The sequence below is a fragment of the Pseudonaja textilis genome, chromosome Z, assembly GCF_049901715.1.
Source record: "Pseudonaja textilis isolate UNSWEBS1 chromosome Z, rPseTex1.2, whole genome shotgun sequence".
Classification (NCBI taxonomy): Eukaryota; Metazoa; Chordata; class Lepidosauria; order Squamata; family Elapidae; genus Pseudonaja; species Pseudonaja textilis.
The window spans coordinates 6,930,641-6,945,726 of NC_142008.1; the positions used below are offsets into that span (position 1 = coordinate 6,930,641).

A 15,086-nucleotide genomic window follows, 5' to 3' on the forward strand; every position below is an offset into this window, starting at 1 on the left:
ATATACTTAATCAATTCTATATCAAAACTCTTGGCCTAGCTAAAAATGTGCAGCAACTGTCCCCTGCCTGGAAATTATTAAGCCCAGCTAGGATAAAATAATTTTGAGTGAAATGAAGATGGGAGTTACAACTGGATCATTAGAGTCCCATTAGCTCTAATGCTGTCACTCTATGGGAAAGTTCTTCCCTCCAAATGAGCAAGTTTACAATTTAGGGATCCTCTTGGATTCCTGATTGCTGCTGGAGGGGAAGTGGAGGTCATGGCCAGCAGGCCCTTTGCCTATTTTTAACATTTAAATTTATAAATCACATAATTTATATGATGTGCCTGAGCAGCCCCACTGGAGTAGATATTTTTTGCTGGACTATTTCATGTCCTCGTCAATTTGTCTGGATTACTGCAGTGTTCTATATGGAACTTTCTTTGAAAATTATTCAGAAATGCAATTAAATAAGAAAGTAGTGGTCTACTTGTTGGTTGTATTATGCACCAATTTTATGAGCCCCACATTCATGCCAATAGATTCCAGGTACAATTCAAAAATCTAATGTTACTGTAGAAGTGTTTATGGTTTGGTACCACTTTCTCCAAGCAGTCTGAACTCATCTTGAGTGATTTTCATTGAAGTAACTGCTGCTGGTGTCTTGTAGAAGTTAGTTAAGCCTAAATATTCCACAGGGTTTTCAATATTAATATAAGAATAACCCTGATAGGGCTATGAGGAGTCTTAGGTGTTCTCTGAGCTTGGTAACATCATTGGAGCTTGGCAGCGCGTAGCAGTGCTAAGATTAGCACTGATGATGTTACATAGTTTGAGTAATGAAATGTCTGCAAGAAAACTGCCAGGCTCAGAGAGCACCAAGGATCTCTTCCCTTCAATCCTGAGCTGTAAATATTCTCCTTTATTAGTCAGGGTTATGTTGTCATATGATTCTAATTACTTAGTTAAGTCATTTATTTATAATTTTTACAAAGATTTTTACTTTAATCATAAAAACTGCAAGATGCACTGATGGATTTAATACATTAAAAGGATTAAAAATAAATTATTTTATTATTACAAACTAATAGTATGACCCTCTCCTCTCCTCCTGAAAACATACTGACAAGATTTCAAACTGTGTTAAATTAGACTGCCTTATTTAACTAAGAGTATATAAACAAAAAAACAATGATCACTTGATTACAATCTGGGGTTTTTCTTGAATTCACAGCTCCTGCTTGAACTATACATGTAGGTTATGATCAGGTTTTCATGCACTTGAATTCTGTGCACTATTTACAGCTACCTCTGTAACAGAAAGCTTTGCTCTTGATCTTTAATGCCTTATCATCTCCTATTGTTGCAATTCATTCTATGCTGGACTGCTGTTGAAGATCATATTGGATGTTTCAGCTAGTTCAGCATGCAGCAGCATGTAGCAACCTGAGTAATTTTGGGAATACCTAGGTTCACCTGTGTAACTACTACTGAAAATTTTGTTGCCATGTTGTGGCTCTCTTGATTTTAAGTTTACATGTTTTATCTTTATATTCATATTTGGAACCAGTTCAAAGACTTTGGAAATAGAACAGCATATACGATGAAGTAATAACTAAAACTCTTGAAGATCTAGAACTTGGAGATAAAGGGTAAGGAAATAATGACTTCATTGACCACTGCTTATGTTAACCCAAGATTGGAAATAATATTATCCTAATAATGTGTCACAATGTCATAATTCAAATATTCTCAAAGTGTAGGTTGAGGAACTCTAGGCATCATAAGCAACCAAGTCAGGGGTCATAATTTTGTTTTAAACATAATCTGACACACAAGCATCCAACTTGCTTCAGGTTTTGCTCCTCACCTTTGTCTGTGCAGCATGCCCCAGTGGGTTGAGAGTCCTTGTGAAATACAGATTAATACTTAATTACTAACACGGAATTATTAAAAGTGATATATGTATTTCTTGACTAACTCTAACCCCAATGAAGTCATTTATTTTAATAATGGGAAGAGGTCCACACAATTTCATTATTTCAAGAATTCTGGTACTATAAAATTTTAGAATCTCTCCAATAATCCTTATCAACTCATGGAGCACCTGATACACCTCAGGTTTATATCTATATATGACATAACTATGGATAAATTGTCTTCTTTCATAATAAATCATATTTTACATTAATTCTGTAACTTAAAAAATCAATAAACAAGTTTAGTACATGTAGTCCTTGATTTACAATTCATTTTGTGACCATTCAAAGTTACAATGACACTGAAAAACGTTATTTGTGATTATTTTCACACTTACAATTGCTGCAGCATCCTAATGGTCACATGGCAGAATTCAGACATATTTATGACAGTTGAGGGTCCTGGAGTCATGTGATCACCTTTTGCAACCTTCTGACAAGAGAAGTCGATGGGAAAGCTAGATTCACTTTACAAACATTTTACTAACAATTTCAGTGATTCACTTAATAACTGTCTCCTGAAAAGTCACAAAACAGGGTAAAACTTACTTGAATATCATTCTCAGCAACAACGTTTTGGGCTCAACTGTGTTCGAAAATCAAGTTCTAACTATATTCGATAACTTTCTGATGCATTATTGTGCTAATACATAGATTCTAAAAGGAGCATATCACATTGCACATTGCACTTTCTGTAAAGAGAAGTTTTGAAATAATTTTCTATATCATTGAAAATGTATATAGTGAAATGCATATATTTACATTCTAATTTTAATTAATACAAGTATTTTCTTTATTAAAAATTTTCCCAGGTATGCCACTCACAGTTCCTCAGCAATAAAAATAGCATCCTCCAAATTGTGCAACTTCATCCACTGCGACTATCCTCCCAAGCAACTGTGTTTGCATTTCCCACAGTACACTATGTTAAATTATTCCATTTATTACATGACTACATCATATTACAGGAGACAGACACCTGTAGTTTGTAGCAGCAGCTTCAACCAGATGGAATAAAACATAAAATCAGCCCTAGTGATAAACTATAATTAATAATCAGATTACTTTATAGAATACCAATAAAATGTTTCCCTAACATGGGACTTAGCAGAGTTCCATGAAGAATGTTTTCTACAAGTAGGGGAACCATAACTCGGAATCTTCTTCTTTCAACTGCTCCAGGTAGGAGTTCAGAGACAAGCCAGAGAATAAAAATAATGGTAGTATTTTTCCAGCATTCTAAGCCTAATGTGGCTTATTTAAGTCTGGCTTAGTGTAGTTTGTCATTGTAGCTATTATCACCAACCCTGGTTTGACATTGTCTTGTGCAAACCCAAACAATTGTGAGCTTTTCAATAAACTATAGTTAATCAAACATAGCTTAACATTTTTAGCATTTATTCTATGAATTAAGATACAGTCAATCAAGTGGCTAGTTATCAATTTATTTAGAGCTTTATAAATAAGTATCAATAGTGTAAACAGTTTAAAAATTTAAAAATTTGTCTTTCACATTTCACATTTTCATTTTCAATAGCTACTGCATTTTATAGCAATTGAAATATCTAAAAACTCTTCAAAGCTATTATCTACCTACAACAATTTTGTAAGCTACCCAGTATCACTCTACAATGAGATGGACAACATAAAAATTAAATCAATACAATCTTTAGGCTCAATTCATAAATCAACTTAACCATGGTTTACTGATCAAACTACAGTTATTAGGATTTACACGTGACACTAAATGCTTCTTAATCTATGTATCCTCACACTATGTTGATTTTAACTCCCAGAATTCTTCAAGCAGCATGCCCATTAATGAAAATTCTGAGAGTTAATGTTTACAGATTTTGAGGCCGCACAGGTTAGGGCTTGCTATAAACTATGCTATTCAAAGAATAACTGGGTTCAAAAAACATACTAAGACATACTTACCTACTTACACACACACACACACACACACACACACACACACACACACACGAACAACATCATGGCTGGCATAACTAACATGAGCTGGGAAAAGATATTTTATGACAGGGAAAAAAAGCCTTGGGCTGCAATGATATTTCCTGATGCGGAAGCACACCCAGCTACAAATCTGATCCTTGAGGGAGGGTATATCTACTACCTTGTTAATCATATGACTCACCAATCAACAGAATCTCCATGCTGCCTAAATTCAGTTTGTTGGCTGTCATCCAGGTTGCTGCTAAATTTCCTTATTGATTTCAATCTCCCCACAACAAAATCCAGTAAAAAGAAGTAAATTTGGAAGTTTTCAGTAAACTGACGACACTTCATTCTAATTTTGTGAATGACCTCACTCAGTTCTATATAAACATTTTTAAAAATGGGCAAAATGAGGCCTGTAGAACCCCAAGATCCCATGCAGCAAGCCCAGATAATTGTTTTCCAGCAGGATGTTCTGTAAACATCCGTTGAAAAATGCAGAGACTGGAAGATTGGAAGAAAAGATCCTCACAAGTCAGTCTAAGTTTCAACCAAGATCAGTGCTTTTTGAAAGTACTGAAAGACACAGGATATTGATGATGCTATTTCCATCTTTTAGAACAGGATTCATCACAGCAACAAAAATATATTCTATATTCTTCTTTCGCACTCTTGCAAATATGTTTGAATTGTGTAGAGTTCCATCACTTAAAACATCTTATCTAGGAAGGGAACTAGATATTATATAATTCTATATTAAAGAAGTATTTTCACCATAAAAATACTCACAATCACTTGTTTCAAAGGTTTTGTTTTTTTTTCAAAAGGCAACTGGGCTGTTTTTTCCTTGAGGAGGAGGAAAAAGAAAACGTTTCACTTCTCATCCAAGAAACTTCATCAGTTGTGAAGGTGGGGGGATAAAAGGGCAGGAATTGACAGTTGAGACTGGATAGTGCAGAGATGGAACCTATATTTCCATCTCCTTACCATCACAACGGATGAAGCGTCAGGGATGAGAAGCGAAATGTTTTCTTCTTAGGGAAAAAAAGCAATCCAGTTGGGTTTGAAAAAAAAAACCTTTGAAATAATTATGATCTGGATAACTGAGAATCTCCATAGACATCATGATCACTTATTTTCATAAAGAAAAAAAATGACCATCTGTAGGACTTGACTAGTTGGTCCACTCCTGCAGGACATAATAAAGCATGATAGGATGGGATCAGCTCTTTATCTACACATATACATCTGGACTTCCGCAATGCAGTCTATTCAGGGCTGTTTTTGAAAACCATGTACAATGCAGAGGACGTTTTACTGATGAATGAAAACTTCCAAACCCATGTAACACTTGTCCTTTGGGCTTTCCAATTGGCTTAGCTGCCAACAGAATTATAGCTGCAAAGTACTGATTTTTAACTCATGAAAGTTGTCCATGACTTGGTTCCCAAGTACCTCCAGATAGCTTGTCTAAGTATAATTGATCCATCTGGACTATTTTATTTGAACTAAATTATGGGAGGAGGGTTGAAAAAAAGTGTCTCTTACTTCTGGCCCAATTTATGATATAACCTCAGCCCCGAGGACAGATTAGCAATCACATTAATGATTTCTTGGAAGTTCATCAAAACTGAATTCTAGCAGAAAATGTTTGATAGGGGAAAAGACAGGATTTCATGATGTCATGCTAATGCAAGTGAAAGCGGGACGTGCAAAATAAGAATATTTTTTTAGCTTTATTCCCAAGCTACACAGTTCTAGCTTTTAAAAAAGTACCTTTCTCTGCTACACGTTGACATGACAGATGATACTTTGCAAATAATTAGAAATATCAATAGCACTTAGACTTGTATACCGCTTTACAGTGCTTTACAGCCCTCTCTAGTGGTTAAAGTCAGCATATTGCCTCCAACAATCTGGGTCCTCATTTTACCCACCTCAGAAGGATGGAAGGCCAAATCAACCTTGAGCCTGATGGGATCTGAACGGCCAAATTGCAGGAAGCCGGCTGTCAGCAAAAGTAGCCTGAAGTACTGCACTCTAATCACTGTGCCACCAAGGCTCTTCCTTTTTACTTGAAAGTTACCAGTAGGGTTTTTTTTAAAAAAAAAAACATGGTCCATATCATGATTCTAACACTCTTAAGACTTAGCATTAGTATGATGATGTTACCTAGTTTGGGTAATGAAACATGTGCAACAAAACAAGCAAGCTCAGAGAAGACCAAGAGCCCCTCATTGCAAGATTTATATGATGTTGAAGATGGTAACCTGTGGAATACCCAGGTCAATAGGGATTATATAGTAGCCTTCACACACACACACATTTCATCTGCCTTTTTAGGCAGAAAGTACTGGAACTACTATAAAATAATAACCTCAAGGATCAATCCATTAGAATATCCAGAATGATAGCTACCTGGGGTTTTTTTTTTAGAGATTTTTAAATATTGCTAACAATTCTGGTTGTTGTTAATTCTATTAGGTTTTTATATTTAATATTAGTATTATCTTTATCTTTATATTTTTTGTTGTTAGTTGCAAAATCATGTCTGACCCATCTTGACCCCATGGACAATGTTCCTCCAGGCCTTCCTGTCCTCTACCATCCCCCGGAGTCCATTTAAGCTCATGCCAACTGCTTCAATGACTCCATCTAGCCACCTCCTTCTCTGCTGGCTCCTTCTTCTTTTGCCCTCAATCGTTCCCAGCATTAGGCTCTTCTCCAGTGAGTCCATTTATCTTTACCTTTGTATTTATCTGCTGGAAGATACTACAGCCTACTTATTGGTGTCTGGTGCAATATACAACTATTTTAATTTGCAAAAAATAATAAATCCAGCTCATTACAGACCAGAAGGAAGAGGATAGTTTTAAAAAATATTAATTATGAGAGGATTATTTAACTATCTATTTCAAAGTTTTTGAAACTATCTTTTGTGGAATGTCCATAATATTTTAAAAAATCAAAATGTAATTGGAAAGCAAAAATAAATAAAATTACACATATAAAAATAAAAATTACAAATAAAAACATTTTAATCCCAATATCAATAATTCTTTCTGTGCCATAGATGTTAATAAAGAATAGCTATTTTTCCAAGATTTAAGGTATTCCAATACATAGAAGAAATCTACTTCTTTATTTTTTAATACCTGCAAAAATGTAAGGACATAACAGCTAATAAAAGAACCTAGTTTCACACTCATTTTACTATCTGTAACCACATCACCCATCTCATCATTTGGGACATATTTTTCATTTTAAGACTATGAAACATTTAGATATTAGTGGGATAGAATGTAACTGCTACTTGAAAGCATCAAATATTGCTTACATGGTTTTTTTACCTCTTTCTGGATCTCTCAGTGAATTTACATATATACAACCTTTCTACAACTGAAACTATAGGTGTGCATATATAAGACTTATATGGCTACTTATCTCATATAATGATTTTAAATGGTTCATAACAATCCTTAAAAGAAGATAACTAAATACTGTATAAATGTACCCTTTCCCCAGGCACCAGACCAAACAAGTTCCCATCTCAATCCCGATCATAGCCCAATATTTGGGAGAAGAGCCAAATCTTCATGGCCCTGACCTTCCAGAAGGCTAAAAGAGTATCCACTGAGAAGGCACACATCAGGTAACAAGATTTCAGGGAAGGGACCTGGAGTGTGCAGACCTTACCTAACTTAACAGAATGAGCATCAGATAACCTCAAGGAGGGGCAGTCCCACATTTACATTCACTTCATAATTAGATGGCTATGAAAAGTAACATCATAAGCAAGCTTGCATTCATTTCCAATACAAATAGGTAGACCAGCCTGTTGATTATATTTGTGGAAAAACAAATATAATGGAGGGATTCAGAACTTCTGTTGAAATGAGGAAACTAAGATGATATATAACTAAAGATTATAGATTCTAGGGGGATTCCTAAATACTGTATATTTCTAATCAATAGAGCTGGTAAACCTGTCGAAGCTCTGACTGAGGACTGAATAGGAAGTGAACATGGTATTGAATATTCATTTCCAAAAGCCTGAGGACCTTAAGTTTTCTGAAATACTACTAGCTGGAATGAAATGCTTAAATAGACCTTAGGAGTATCAATGGAGAAAAATATATGCAAAAATTCATTTAATTACAGGAGAGATTAAAAAGGGGTGGATATTGTTTATTATTGTTGATTTAGTCACAGAATATTATTCAATGGGGTTGTTTCACAATAAAATGTGATTGCTATATATTGTGCAGATTAGCAAAAAAAAAAAACCTTAAGTAATCTTAACTGTTGTTTTCTATCTTTTTTAAAATCACACAACAAAAGTAAACAGGTATAAACACCCCAAATTTCCAAATATCCCTTTCTTTGGGAGCTTTCCATTAGTCACATGTTATTATCTGAGGTGCGCAATATTAAAGTTACCATATGCAATATATGTAAGCATTTTCCAGTATATCAAAATAGGTTATCTTAATTCTAATTCTATCTTAATTTTAACTTAATTCTTAATTCATAGTGTATCACATCAAATTAGAAAGTCTTTTTAAAAGTATCACTTTTTTCAGTTAGATTCTAAACAACTGGTATTCAAAATGACAACAGTTTTAAAATGTGAAGCTTAAAATATAGTTTTTGCATGAAATTTAATACCGCAAACATAGTTTCAAAACCTACTGGTATGGATGCAGAAATGATAAGATTTTATATACTTTAAATTTATAGTTATGTTGAAAATATGAAATTGGAAATTAGAAAATAATGGGTGCATATATTTAACACCTCTTTAATCCTAAAAGATGGCCCTGGTTATTTATCTCATATGGCTTTCATAAGCCATAACAAGAAACTAACAAATTGGGCTCTGTGTCCCCTGATCACACAGGCACTAATGAAAAAATAGTCCTGGGATCACCAGACCTAAAGGTAATGGCAGTAATCAGCAGCTATTTCTGATTGTTTCATCTTTAAAGAGGGCTGCAATTCATGTTAGACACAGCTTGGCCATGTATCATTCATGATTTTACCATATCAAAAGTAGAAAACTGTAATTTTACTTATACACTTAATCTATTTGATATGAACTATGAACTAATCTTCATAATAGAAAGCCAAACTGTTTAACAATATAGAATATAAGAAAGCTAGAGTTAGCATATAATTGTACATAACATGTCTCCAAAGACCTATATTCTTCATATATATTAACAATGCAACCAAAGACATTGGTTTGATCTGTAAGCCATTAAGTAGTTAGAACTAGCATACTGGGACAAACCATTTTCTACAGCTTTTATAATATCTTTTAATTAATGTACAAGTTGAGTTGAAAAAGATAACGAGGTATATAGTGGCTTGCAAGTATTTTCTTGGAAACTGACGAATATCAAACCACACAATGTATGTGACAGGTTTGTGTCCATACAATTCGGATAAAAAGTTTGATTGTCAGGGATCAACAGGCATAAAATTTGTTTTAAAAGCCAATTGTTCCTTTTTGGTTTTAGATAAATGCTGTAAACCTCTTGAAGTACATTTTTTAAACAGCAAATAGTAGCATAACATCCATTCATCCATCTACCAACTGAAGCAGTGGTTGCCAACCAGTGGGCCAGGGATCACTGGTGGTCCACGTGAAAATTTTGGTAGTCCACAGAGAAATGTCACTCCCGAAGCACCCCGCAAAGCAATTAATCCAGCCTGCGCGGGAACACAAGACTGCGCCGCCCACATGACCCGCAGAAACACAAGGCTTGTATTGCTTGCATTGCGAACAACATGAGGTAGTGAGGGGAGTGGAGAAAGGGCGGAGTGGGGAAACTTGCCCACTCCCCCCACGTGCCTCGTCTGACCACCGGGCTGCTTCTTTCTGCTTCTTTCTTCTGCTTTTGGCTGCACACAAGAAAGCAGCAAAAGTCTTTCTTTCTCTCCCCCAAACTCTGCCAGAAATGAGTCTTTGGGACCTTGCAAGACATCCTGCTCCAAGAGGCTGTGCTGGCGCGATAAGTCTCACAAAGACTCATTTCAGGTGGAGTTTGGGGGAGAGAAAGAGAGACTTCTGCTGCTTTTCTTGCATAAAGCCAAAAGTCTTTCTCCCCCCCCCCCAAAAAAAAAAAAAAAAAACAGAGCTGGAGACGGTATCCTGAGATCCCAAATAAAGAATGATCGATTGGTAGGAAAATGGGGTGGGGAATTTTTCCTACATACTTTTTTGGGGATTTTCCCAGGGTCTCTGGTCCACGGGATTTAAAATTATGAATTTGGTGGTCCCTGAGGTCCAAAAGATTGGCAACCCCTGAACTGAAGTATTTTACAAAACTGACTATGGAAGCTTGGAAATAATTGTAGTGATTACAATAGGACTTATTTTTAAGTAATGATGCCTTACATATATGCCATCATATTTCAAATATTGAAAACATTTAACAGGTAAGATTTAACAAGTCTTGTTTTGGTCTAGGAATGTAAATGTCAGCCAAACAAGGAATAATTATATACATTTCTGTGATCCATGTCCTTTACAGTTCCTATTATCAGATTTATTCCCGAAGTTTGTTGCAAAAGGAAACATTTTCTGCTCCATGGGAAGAGGTATTCTATGATGAAAAGATCACTCATGGGTATCATTCAATAAAATGCATAATTCACATATTGAACCAAATAAAAACAGCTGTATTAAGAAAGGAAGTAGTAAGTAATCAGAGAAAGTGAGCAATAGTTCAAACAGCAGGTAGAAATGCATAAGATGTATTAGCAAAAATACTTTATCTGGATCTATTTTGCAATCCTGGTAGAAACAGAGGGAAAATAACTTGTTATTCCAAACGACACTATCAAATTAGGAATAATTTGTAATAAATACTGTGAATGTGTTCTAAATTTAAATTATCACTAAAATACAATTGTTTTTTAATTCTTGCTGTTGTAGGAATTCTTAAAACAATCTGTGGTCACTTTCTAAAAAATATTAGCTCTTAAGGAAAAAGATCAGTATGCTACATGCAACTAATTCGCAGTGCAGAGAGAAATGCATGTTACAACTAACTTTATATACAAACTAATCCAAAAAGAAAAGCATTTTAGTAAAACACTTAATAAGAAATTAAAACTATGAATATGAATATGCAATTATAATGGTAATGTAATCAACTTGAATGCATTATGAAATTTCATACACTTTAAATTTAAAGCACTACTTTAAAAATACAGATCTGCTGAAAGAATTGCCTTGTGCAGCAATTTCCATAGGGTTTTTTTATGCATACTGTATACATGCAAGCAATTTCAGTCATAGAAGGATATAACTTCTCTTGCATCATGGTCTTACCACCTAGCAGATAAGATATTGTAAACTTTACTTGTCAAATACCAACTATAGAAAAAAATATCCAGCCTGTTCTCCATTTTTGCTGGAACCATGGGTTCCAGAACTTGTAGCCACAATGACTATGAAGAACACTAGACAGGGAAAAACTGAATGGTACTCTGGTGCTTTGAAAATCAATTGACAGACTAAATGCCTCCCTTAACCAAAGATACAGTGTCTTCTAAACATTTTGTAATGTACTGGAAACAGGGAAGAAAGATACTGTCACTGTGTAGGTTTTTTTTTTTTTTTTGCATAAGTGTAGATTTTGCTTGAGGATAAAAGCTTGCTTTACTCAGTATCACAGGAACTGGATAGATTATTAAACAGCAATATAAACAGCAATATTATGTAGGGTGGTACAAAGATGGTTTATAGGGTTTCCTACGTAGCTTTTCAATTTCTGAACTTTTGAAAACAAGTACAGCACGCTGGCTTTTGTTTGGGATAAAATCTAAAATGTTTGCTAGTTGTCCAAACTAAATCATTGCTCTTGTGGGATTGTGTAGGGGGTGCTGGCAAATTGCACTCTTCAAAAATGAGCACAAAGGCATCTTAATGCGTAAATTATGTGAGCCCAAATTAACATAATACTGTATATAGAGCAATATTAAAACAGTCCTGAACCTTTATACAAAATATATTTGTACACTCTATTTCCTGGCAAACCCAAACCGCCTGATCCACTGCCAAATACAAAGTACAGGATGACCCACACTTACATCAACTCGTGTTGCAAGAATGAGACACAAGTTTGATTTCAGCACATTAACTCTTGGGATGCAAGTAGAAAAATATGGCAGAATCAGAAACAAAGCCAAAAGAAGCCAGTCTTTCCACCAGCCATTCTCTGCTAGTTGTGTATACCCCTCGCTGTGGCTTTTGACAGCTCCTGGGGAGGAGCTTCCCATTACACAATTACATGCCTAAGGTTGGTGGATTTGCAATGTACACCACAAAAAGGGTGGAAGGGAAGTAATCCACTTCTGCGAGAATAACTTCAAAATAAGTTTATTTTTTTATTTTTTTAAAGAAAGAGATGATTAGGAATTTTAAAAATGGGGACGGACCTAGAAGTAATTAAACAACTAGATTAAAATATAGCAGGGTGACAAATGAGGAATAAAGTGGTAGGGGGAAAAAAGGATAGGAAAGCTCTTATCGGTGTTAAAGAAGAGGAGAGAGAAAGGGGAATGGAAGCTGAAAGCAAGAGGGAAATGAAGGTGGGGAGACGGTGACAAAGGGGGAAAGGGGGGAAGGAAGTAGATGGGGAGAGGAGGAAAGATGAGGAGACGGGCCATTCCCAATATGGCACGGTGGCTGGGGCAAGGAAAGGACAAAAACAAAAGAAGGGAGAAGCGGGGCAGGGCAAAATGACACAGGTGAGGAAGCGGCAGAAGAGCCGGGGGCCTGGCGACACGGCAAGCCGGAGTAGCCGAGCAGAGAGCGGACGCCCCGGCGGGGCTGACAGCGCTCCTCCGGGCTTCCTCTAGCCCGCAGCGACGCCCGCACGGAACTTACTTCTTCCTGACTCTCTGGAAAGGGGAAGCGCCATCTTTACGAGGCCGGCCCCTCGGTCTTTTGTCTGTAGCGGCGGCCGCGGCCGTGGGGGAAGCCCCCGGCTCGCGGAGCGTCGTCGTCGTCGTCGTCAGGCTCTGCTGCTCGGTTGACATCCTAGTCAGCAGGACGGGGGAGAAGCATGGAGGGTGGCGAGCGGGGACGGCGAGAGTGCGGGAGGACGAGGGCAATCCCGACGCTCCTCCTGCTCCAACGGCCACGGCGGCGGCGGCGGCTGCTGCGGCTCCCCTTCTCCTGCGGGTCCTCGGCCACCACGACCGCCTCCTGCGCCTCCTCTACCTCCGGCTCGCATTGCTGGCCTCAGCCGCCGCGGACCAGCGCGCAGGTAGCTGCATGGGGAGGAGGAGAGGAGGGCCCGCCTCAGTTACACGCAATTAGACCCCTCGGAGAGGCTTGGACGGAGGGGAGGGGAGGGTAAGGGAGGGGGCGCCGAGGGCCCGCGACGGCCCTCGCGCACGGCCGACGCCTTCTCCTCTGGGGCGCGCTCGCGGGGAGGGCGACGCGGCCTTCGAGAGCTGCGCTCCGGCTGAGGAGTCCGCTGCTTCCTTGTAATGTTGGACCGGCGCCCTTCCCCCGCCCTGCCGGGAAGTGGAGGCGGCGGCCCGGGAGGGCGGAGGGCAGCCGGAGATGAAGTTTTGACAGCTCCTCCAGCTGCTGCTGAGGAAAGACGGAGCGAGCGAGCGAGCGAGAGAGAGAGAGAGAGAGAACGGAGGGCGGGCGGGCGGGCAGACAGGCGCGCCCGGGGGAGGGGGGATTATGGTTCTCTCTGTGTGAGAGAGAGATAGAGCGCGCGCGCCCGCGTGTGGCATACATGTGCGTCTGTGGTGTCACGGGGGGGAGGAGGAGGATCTGGGGCCGCTCTCCCTTCTCTCCTCAGGCCCGGCCGCGAGCCAGGAAGTTGGAAGGAGGGGAGGGGAGGGGAGAGGTAGCGTCGGCTCTGCCTCGGAGGTGTTGCTTGTGACTGACGGCCCGGCTGACTGACGGCCCACCCGGCCCCTCCCCCATCCCCTGAGGTGGCGGTTGCTGAGCAGCCACCCTAGACGTCGCGGACGCCGCCAGGAAGGGCTCCGCGTCGCCTTCCCGAGGAGGCGTCGCCGCCCCCTTTCCCTTGCCCCACAGGAACAAGGAGCCGAGGGGGGGCGGGGGGGGGCCGCGCGGGTATCTCCTCCTCAACGCCTCTTTTGGAAGAGGAGGAGAGGAAGACGGTGGCGGCGCTCGATCTCCCTCCCTCCCTCCTCCCTCCCTCTTTCCTTCCTTCAGCGAGGCCCCACACTGCGCCTACCCGAGCCACCCGCCCACCGGCCACCCCTTTTGCTCAGCCCAGACAGCTCATTCGACGCGCCGCCGTCGCTGACCTCACGGGCTCGCCTGGTGATGGTTGGGCGGGAAACCTGGAAGCCCGGATCCGAGGGACGGATGGACCGGAGTTCGGGGAGCCCAGAAAGGGAGCAGTGCGCGCTCCCGCCTCTGAGTGAGTGAGAGTGTGTGTGTGTGTGTGTGTGTGTGTGTGTGTGTGTGTGTGTGTTGCCAGCTGTGCTAAACAAACCGTCGCGCGCGGCCCTGCAAGGCGCCTCAGCTCAGCCTGCAGGTGTTGGGTGCCAAAGCGTCAGGCGTGCCCACCTCTCTCCTCAACGGAGGCGCCCTTTTCGAAGCTGCTTTGGGAAACAACTGCGAGGGCAAGAGAGACATAGTTCTCAGCAGCTTCTTTTATGAAGCACTTTTCCATCCTCTCAAGAATTTGGGCTATTGTGAATTTTCTATCTGTTATGAATCAGCCACTCCCCCCCACTCCCCAATGGCTTGAGAAGTGCACTAGGTCATGTCTGCTTAACTACAGTTTACTGAAGAAACTACAATTGTTTGGGACCATCCAACTTCTTTTTCTGAACTCAGAGTCTTACACAGTGTTTCCTGAACATAAAGCATTAGTTCCTATGGGAGCATTTGACAACCCTTCCAGCTTTGGTACCTTTATTTAAATTTCACAGTTCAATTTCTATGACTGCCCATCTCAAATTCATGATTTTGATTTTATTATATATTATAGACTTATAAAACAATGGATTGTATTGCTCAAGCAATGAAACAAGCCCTCTCTTACTCAAAGTTTACTCTCTGAAGCCTTTTAAGAACACCATCTTAGCTTTTCTGTTTTCCAGTTCTGTTATTATAGCACATCAATGATATTGTACAGTATTTACAGAAAACCA

The 15,086-nt window shown here is 39.5% G+C and overlaps 1 protein-coding gene across 11 annotated transcripts in view; it reads right to left on the reverse strand.

Annotated features, from left to right (window-relative positions):
* Positions 1-13,685, reverse strand: part of KMT2C (lysine methyltransferase 2C) — a 143,418-nt gene extending 129,733 nt beyond the window's left edge. For 7 of the 11 annotated variants that reach the window (XM_087915750.1, XM_087915749.1, XM_087915748.1 and 4 more), the window contains exon 1: positions 12,820-13,429. In XM_087915750.1, coding sequence (XP_087771876.1) covers positions 12,820-12,971 — 152 coding nt within the window. In that variant the 5' untranslated portion in view covers positions 12,972-13,429. Of the gene's footprint in view, positions 1-12,819 lie in introns of all 11 variants that reach the window. The other 4 variants (XM_087915758.1, XM_026719882.2, XM_087915762.1 and 1 more) reach the window with 4 other exon arrangements.
* Positions 13,686-15,086: the final 1,401 nt, after the last annotated feature.